The sequence below is a fragment of the Beta vulgaris genome, chromosome 7 (assembly GCF_026745355.1).
Source record: "Beta vulgaris subsp. vulgaris cultivar EL10 chromosome 7, EL10.2, whole genome shotgun sequence".
Taxonomy (NCBI): domain Eukaryota; kingdom Viridiplantae; phylum Streptophyta; class Magnoliopsida; order Caryophyllales; family Amaranthaceae; genus Beta; species Beta vulgaris.
This window is the reverse complement of record NC_079208.1, coordinates 50,030,649-50,039,881: the sequence shown is the minus strand read 5'-3', so window position 1 is coordinate 50,039,881 and position 9,233 is coordinate 50,030,649. Positions and strand designations below refer to the sequence as shown.

At 33.3% G+C, this 9,233-nt stretch overlaps 1 protein-coding gene across 1 annotated transcript; it reads right to left on the bottom strand.

Annotated features, from left to right (window-relative positions):
• Positions 1-739: 739 nt before the first annotated feature.
• LOC125492031 (secreted RxLR effector protein 78-like) lies at positions 740-1,168 on the bottom strand. The gene has a single exon (XM_048634125.1). The coding sequence runs from the start codon at positions 1,166-1,168 to the stop codon at positions 740-742; it is 429 nt and encodes a 142-aa protein (XP_048490082.1).
• Positions 1,169-9,233: the final 8,065 nt, after the last annotated feature.

Genomic DNA, 9,233 nt, shown 5'->3' with positions numbered 1-9,233 from the left:
TTCTCCATTGCCAAGAAACATTAGCTTTGACTATATAAGAAAACAAATCGTCATCCTTTAAATACTTTTTCTTAACTAAATCAACCCATAAATTGCCAGGAGAATCCAAAATCTTCCAAAGAAGCTTGAACTGAAGGGCAATATTATTAACCTTAGCTTTCCTTAGACCCAATCCTCCAAATTTTTTAGGTTTACAAATCTTATCCCACCCAATCAAATTCAGTGATTTAGTATCTGATGCTTTATTCCAAAAGAAATTTCTGTAACATTTATCAAGGGAAGAAAGAATTGTAGGGGGCAAATAAAAACTTTGCATTTGATAATTGGCTTTCGTTGCTAAATTAGATTGAATAAGAATGGTCCTGCCTGCTTGAGATAAAGAGTTAGCTTTCCATTTCGTCAACAGAGAATACACTTTTTCTTGAATTTCAACAAACGTAGCATTTGTTACTTTGGTATCAATAATTGGACAACCAAGATATTTAGCTAACGAGAATGATTTCTCCATTTGGAGGATATTAGCAAAATTAGTGGAAACCAACTCTGAAATATTTTGCGTACATTGAAATGCAGACTTGTGAAAATTAACAAGTTGGCCTGACATAGAACAATACTTATCTAAAATATTTTTGATAGTATAACAACTATCCTCTGTAGCTTTAGCAAACACCATAGTATCATCTGCAAAAGTTAGGAACGGAATTTTAACCCTTGAGTGTCCTAATGTAACACCTATAGATTAAGAGCCAATAGAACTAGCTCTATGCAATTGACGAGCTAAAATTTCTGCACATAAAATAAAGATATAAGGAGATAAAGGGTCTCCTTGACGAATTCCTCTTGACGGGACAAAAGTTTCACCAGGAATACCATTAACTAAAACTGAAAAGGAGACAGTAGTAATACATTGTTTTAGCCACTCTATCCAACGAGAGCAGAAACCCAATTTCTCAAGAGTAATAAAGATGAAATTCCACTCTAGACGATCATACGCTTTTTTCATATCCAGTTTCAAAGCAATCCAACCTCTCAACCCTTTTTTATTTTTAAAAGAATGAAAAACTTCATGAGCCAGGAGAACATTATCTTGAATTAATCTTTCGGGGACAAAAGCTCCTTGTAAAGGATGAATAATTTTACCCATAACAACTTTTAATCTATTAGCCATGATTTTAGAAATAATCTTATAGATTGTAGAATAAAGACTAATAGGTCGGAAGTGGTTAGGATTAGAAGGATTATCTATTTTTGGTATTAAGGTGATGAATGTGTGGTTGATCTCCTTTAAAAGCTTGCCTGAATAGAAAAAAGCTTTAATAGCTCTGAAGACTGATCTTCCAACTAAAGTCCAGTATTTTTGAAAAAGAAAGGTAGATAACCATCTGGCCCATGCGCTTTATCAGGCGCCAAATCAAATGTCGCAGTTTCAACTTCTTCAAAGGTAACATCCATACATAGATATAAGATATCTTCATTCGAAATAATTGCATCTAGTAAGTCAAAATCATTATTGGCATCAAATGAGCATAATGGATTAGCCAGGAAGCAATTTTTAAAAGCATTGGTAATACATTATTCTTCAATACGGCTAGGATGAGTAACTACATTATTTTGAGGATCTTGAATTGAATTAATTAAATTACGGTTTCTTCTAATAGAGGCACAAGCGTGATAATACTTAGTATTAGCATTACTAAGTTTAATATGATTTGATTTTGCTTTAACTTTCCATTGCAAATCCTGAAAATGTAATAATTTAGCTTGTTTTGCCAAAAATTTATTTTGCGAAGCTATTAAATGTGGGCAATTCTGATTATAAACTAAATCACTTTGGATAGACTTTAGCTTTTCTTCCACAATCCTAAGTTGTCTGAAAATATTTCCAAAACGAGTTGTTGACCATATTTTCGCTTTCTCTTTAAGGAGTTTACACTTTCTAGTGAAACAAAACATATGAGAACCTTGGAATTGAGTACTCCAAGTTTTTTTAATCAAACAATCAAAGTTTTTTCGTGTTGTCCAAAGTTTGTTAAATCTAAAAGGAGGAGCTTTCCTACACTTACTTAAATTTAAAGAAATTGAAACTTGACAATGATCAGATGAAGTGAAATTATGGTGAAATACTTTAGAATTTGGGAAAAGATTCAACCAATCAAGACTAACAATTCCTTTATCTAAACGTTCAAGAATGTTATTAGGACCATGGGATTTTTTCCGCCAAGTATAGGAATTACCTTCAAAAGGCAATTCAATACACTCAATTGAACCAAATAACAAATTCATATAAGCTAATCGAGAAAATCTAAATTTCGATCCTCCCAACTTATCAAGATGAGAACTAAGTTCATTAAAGTCACCCAATATAATAAAGGGCTACTTAACGACTTTAGATATGAAATCAGATCTTCCCAAAAAATTTGTTTGAGGGCATGACTAGGAGGAGCATATATAAAGATAGCAACAAAACTACAATTCATAGAGAATATACTTATATTACATGCCATAAATCTATCAGATTTATGAATGACTGACAAATTATAAGGATTACTAGCATTATCTTTCCACATTAACCAAATTCCACCAGCCATACCAATGGATGGGAGGAAGTCAAAATGATGAAATCCACAATGCCTAATACTCCCCTCAACGGGAGGGGATTGCAACTTAGTTTCACACGGCATCATTATATGAATATTATTATGATTACTAAAATCTTTGACCTCCTCCATAGCAAGATGCCTTCTACATCCTCTGATATTCCAAAAACTAATATTCATAACATATATACAGAAGAAAAGCAAGACTGAGCTTAGTCTTTTGAATAAATATTCCTTAAAAGGAAGCACATTAATAACAAGCATTATAATGAGGAAACGAACCAGGAACATATGGAGTTTACTAAAAACCTTGCTGCTCCCAGGATATGCAAAGTATTGAACATCCTTTACCTTGTTCTTAGCAACCAAAAGGCAGATATAATAATCATAATATGATGATGCCCAATGTTCAACAGAGCTTTGTAAAAACTCATTAGGCAGATTCTTTAAAGAAATCTCAATCAAATAGAGATTAACACCTTCTATAGGCAGAAAATGAATAACACAAAATTCTCCATTCCAATAGCTTCTAGGGCATAGAATGGAGCTAAATAAAAATATATGGGAAACCACTTCTGGCATTTTGATTAAAAAATCTCCAATCCAATAGCTTATGTAGCCTAAATCGGAGTTTTCATTAAATAGACAATATTTGTAAAATAACCAACACCATCCAATCCAAAAACTTCTTTTGTCTATCTTGGATTTCGCTAGATTGGGCAAAAAGCGAATAGCCACCCCAAAGTATGAGTTCTCGGGCTTATCATGATAATAATTGAGAACTAAGACAAACATAGATATATACCAGACACTCACTCGATTCTAGAAAAGGGGACTCACAAAAAGAATATCTAACCAAGCGTAATCAATTTTTATATCAATTTGAAGGGACCGAAATTCCTTCCTATCTTCCAAGACAATAATAGCATGTAACAAGCCACGAGTACAACTTACAAAAGCAGACAAAACCCATACAAATTTACTATCAAACAAAATGCAGCTGAAGCATAACATGACTAAGAGTAGTACTGCAGTAATGTCAGCGGAAATTACCTTACTTCTTTCATTTAGATCACAAACCCGATGGAGGTGATCATAAAATAATCTACAGCTTGATTTCGATAGCAGAGAAATCACACCTACTACAATATTGTCTTTAAAGAGCAGCGACAAACCACGGGATGAAGAACCCTTGCCGGACAACCAAAGCCTTTCGCATTATATGCGAAGTTCTTAAAGAGAGGACCATAACAACAACTAAATCTTGATTTAACAATTTTGATTGATAGAGTCACTAAAGGGCAGCTTTGAAACGCTGACCCCAAATCTAACCACCACACATAAAACATGGCTTCCCTAAAGATGAAGGGAGCCATCGAAAACCCACAACATCAAAGAGAAAACCGAAACCTAACACCACACCATCCTCAATAACTCCCAGCATCCCATAAAAGGGAAGAGAATAAACCAAAGCACATATATCCCAAATTACACACATTAGCGAGAACGCAACCCAAATAGAGCAAGCATCGAATTCACACACGCTAATTCTAGAGACCCTAGCCAGGGGATCGAATTTAAATTTGAAAGGAAGAAACAAGAATCCTTATCCATTTTAAGGATTGAAAAGGAATTTCAAAATAGGAATTAGACGAAATTATCTAAAGATTGTCTAGAAAATAAGTTACTTTTCGAGAATTTGAATGAATTTTTGAGAAAATTTGACTCACCATTTCGGGGAAGATTTTGAGCCGAATTTTTGAGAACTGGAATCTAAAATCCACTACTAAGACCCAGATTAGGCCTTTGCTGAAGAAAATCAGGAAGAAATTTGCAATCTGAGATGCAAAGAAACTCGTGAAATTGAATTGGGGAAGCTTTATTTGGCTAGGGTTTCTAGTTTGATGTGAATTGGGTTTTTTTCTCTTGGTTGTTCTCTTTCTCTCTCTAGCTCTTTCTCTCTCATGTTTTTTACATTTTATTACTTCCTAACTTTGATATTTAATTCTATAAGTAAATGTATGTCTTTTTTGTTTTTTGCAATTCTGACATCTACTTTTGTCAAACACTTATGTTTTAAACAGCTACTTTAAACGCTAATTGCTACTGAAAGCTACTAGTGACTATGATAGCTATCTCAACAGCTAAACGCTATTGCAAAAACTAAGAGTTACTGCAACCACTAGTTTTGTAAAACAAGCCTAGTCTAAGTTCATGTCAATGGTATTATGGAACGGAGGAAGTATACCGCCTCCTCTCTCCTTTTTTTTCTCTCTTCTCTCTCCTCTCCCACAAACCCCTAATTTTCAACCTAGGGGCTACCACCACCCTTTTGGGCGGTGGTAAGCCCCTTTTCTCGTTTTATTATTACTAGCTTTTATGTTTTTGTTTCCAATAAATCTCAGTCTCTCTAATGGAGAGTTTTTCTACCTATATATTGGGTTATGTCTACCCATATATTGGGTTTTATCTCTCTCCATGTGAGAGTTTAGAGAATTTGTTTTTGGGTTTTTGTGTATTTCAAGATGTTGATTTGTTGATCGAAATTTGTGCGAAGTTGCAACAGATGTCAAGACTTCGTTTACAATCACTGGAATTGAATCCGGTTCTACTTCAAAACTACAAAAGATCGACAGACCCCCTTGCAGAAGGTTGCATCAGACAGCGATGTGAAAGACAAGGGTTTTCAGAAGTGTTAGATCTACTCAACGATCGTGGTTTTATCATATTAGATTGTATTTATTTCATTTGATATGTATTTGTTTAGTTTTGACTTTTATTATAGATGTCGTATGACTTTGAATCAATGAATTAATATTAATTTTTTTTTTTAAAAAAAAAAGTTTCATGTCAATGGTTGTAATTAAGCCTTTTGTGTCATCAAGTGTAAATTTTTCTAAAACGATTTTCTCCCCCTTTTTATGCATTGTGCCGTGTAGTGGACTAAAATGTTTATATGGGACTGGTCTATGAAACGTCATTCTCCATTGTCTAACAAGTTGGTCCCATGTAGCCATGTAGTAGAAAGTGGATTGACTATTTTACCTTAGATGGCAAGACCTACCCCTGCACCTAGGGATGGCAATCCAATCCGAATCCGACCCTAGTCCGCTCCGATCCGAATGAAAAAATTCGAGTTGACTCCGACAAAAAAGTAATCCGACTCCGACTCCGTTTAAAAAATCCGACTCCGAGTCGGAGGAGGGTCGGAGTCGGATCTCATAAAAAATAATCCGACATCCGAATCCGACTCCGACTTTGAGTCAATCAATCATTTTTTCTTATTTATGTAATGTATTATTTATGTATAATCTGACTTCGACTTTCAGCCAGTTGTATTATATAGGCTTTTCCCACAGAAAAAAAATTAAAAAATTGGAAGAAAAATAAGTCGGATCAGGTTCGGAGTCGGATGTTCGAATTTTGAGTCGGATGTCCGGATTTTAAGTCGGGTCGGATCTCGGAGTCGGGTGTTCGGATTTTAGGTCGGGTCGGATTCGGATTTTCAAAGTCGGATCTCGGAGTCGGGGTCGGACTCGGATTTAAAATCCGACTTTCTGTAGGGTCGTAGTCGGATTATGCATAATCCGGTCTAAGTCCGACCCGTTGCCATTCCTACCTGCACCTACGTTCTAATCCAAATCTTTAACAAGTTCATTGTCTTTTGTGTTCAATCCACATTAAAATACAGAATACAGTCGTCATTTACTTCAATCCACATTTCTTTTTTCTGGTAGTAGAAGATTTCACATGGGATGGGACCGGCAACTCAGCAAGCCCGCCTATATTGCTCTTCTCTGTTTAATTTTTTAAACTATAGAACATCGAAATTAAGCTGACCAAGATCTAATCTTGCCGTAAAGGACGTGAATATTTACATTTAATTCTCTCTACTATATATTTTTAATTTATGTTTTGGATCCTAGATGGAATGCTAGTATAATATGAATGTGATTGAATTATGAATACTATTGAATATTCCTGATTTAGGGAGTGTCCTTCTTATTGATGCCAATTTAAGTTAATCAATTTAAGGGATACAAAAAAAAAAAAAAGCTGGTTATATCGTTTCCTTTCTCTTGTTACATAAAATCTAGCCTCTATAAAAAGAAAATAAAAGGGATACCATCAACAAAATAAAATTGATGTCAAATCAAATCTATACAAATATATTAAAAGGCGTGCGAAAATAAGAAACTGTGCCACATGGTGCTCTCCCTAGAGAGTTTTAGTTCATGTAATCCATGTACAATAAAAAAATTAAGAAATTGCATAGTATAAGGTTTGATCTCAAGACCTCAAGTACATATACTAAAGTTCTAACCACTAGGTTAAGTTATATTTAGTGTTTTTATCATAAAGTATTATATTAATAAATGAAATTTTTTCTTACCCGGGACATAGCCCGGGCCTAATAACTAGTTGATCTATTTAATAGGTGTGAAAAAATAGTCAATCTCTTCCTTTTTTTCTTTTTTCTCTAAAGAAAATCCTAGCTCTAATTTCAGTTTTGGTTCCAGATTTTTAGTACGAAAAGTTTTAGTTTATTTGTTAATAAAATTCGTTTTACCTGTTTTCGAAGTTTTTAGTCCCGTCTTTTGAGTGTAGTCAGTTCTCACTTGGATAAATGTATAAGCATTGTAAATGTTCATATTTCAATGGATGTAATTAAGTGGCAGTGTTTGTTCCCCAAATTTACTATTAATATCGATTATGCGTCAAGTGTCTACCAAATCAAATTATGATATGCTATCTCAAAAGTTTCTCAGAATGACATATAATATTATTTTTTTATCATAGTTAAAAGAACAGCTATTTATTCCAATTATAATTAATATCCTCAATAAAAAAAAATCAAAGAAGCTGAAAGAAATTAACATTAAACCCAAAAAAAAAGGGCAGTAAAAAGCAAACCTCCATAATCAATTTACCAAAACTGAATGGATTTGAGAAAGCCAAAAGCTCCAACTTACCAAAAGTGTTATTAGCAGTACACAAAGAAATGGATTAGTACTAGTTCTTGAAGTTCACACAATAAACTAATAAATTAATGTCAATAACGTATTTGTTTGCCAACACAATCAATGTCATTATGTCAATGCTTCTCATGGAATTCAGTGAAGTTTAAAACATTGCAATGGTTTTTCTTGCTATGATTACCATTTACCAACCTTTTAACCTCGAGGGCTTTTATAGTTTCCTGTAGGGGTTATCTTCTTTTTTCAGGTTGGTAGATATAATTAGGACACTCTAATGACTTTAAAGCCCATTGTAAATTAATTCGGTTAAATTTAATGGACACGATCCCGTAAGTGGTTGTCTTACCAAGCACATTATATGGGTGATGATCAAGGATGTCTTAGTCTAGTGGTTAAGATTGAGGTGTTGTGTACGATAGGTCACATGTTTGAATCTCCCCTCCTCTTATTTGTACTTTGTACCGCCTTTATGACTCCAATGGATAAAAAAAAAACATTATATTGGTGATCTAAAAAATATAATAAGCACCCCTTCTCTTAATTTACTTTGAGCTATTTGACTTATTTTATAATTGTTTATTCAAATTTCTTATGAATTTAGTCCATCTAATATATTAAACAAAAATTACAATAACCCTTACTTTCAACCTGCTAAGTGGTTGTTTGGTATAACGAAAAACATGTAGGCAATAGAAATTCACATGATTTTCTGATTTGAATACTTGTTTGGTTGGCAAGAAGTGGGAAAAACGAGGAAAATGAAAATTCACGGGAATTTGAAATTCCCACAAAATGTAGGAACTAATTTACCTACCATCCCCTTGGTCACTCACAATTTTTACATAAATTCCTATCAATTACAAATTTTCTTATGACTACCAAACCATTTAGACTAAGAATTAAATTCCAATAAATTGTAAATTCCTATGCAAAAAAGCACTCAGTATACTTTCTATTTAATAAATGTGCTAAAACAAATAGATAAAATATTGAAATACTACCCTCGTTTTACTATACATGCACCATTTTTATATGACACACAAACCAAGGGTGATGAAAAAGAGTGTTGTGATTGCATTTAAAACTCATGTGATTATGTTTTAAAAGAGGGATGTATTGTGAAACATCAAAAAGAAGAAATGTTGCATGTATTGTGAAACATTCAAATGAGGAAAATAGTGCATATATTGTGAAACATTGGTAATAAACTTTGTCATTAAGCTACATTCTTTTTAAAATAATTTAATTAAATTTTCCCTCTTGAAAAGACAACCTAACTAATAGTAGTAAATTCTTTAAAGAGTGCAAAAATTAAACATGTAAAATGCCCAATTCACATAACATAATTTCTTCATATCAATATTCAACGACATACTACATCCGTTTCACAATACATGCACCATTTGTTTTTTCACGCATTCCAATACTCTTGTTCTGACAATAATATCTTTAATTGTGTATAGGTAATTATAAACATGTACAAAGGCAACCCAGACAAAATTCTTTTTACCACGAGTTCTTGAAAAGGAGCCCAACAAAAAAACAACAAGAAAGTATCATACAAAACCAGAGAAAAAAAAAAAATCAACCCAATCACATCATTTTGTTTATATGTAGCTCACATCCAATTTACCCAATTACACATAAACGAGGTGTG

What these genes read in the sequence shown, in the direction of transcription:
- LOC125492031 (XM_048634125.1), bottom strand. Translation starts at nt 1,168, where the DNA reads ATGGCTAATAGATTAAAAGTTGTTATGGGTAAAATTATTCATCCTTTA.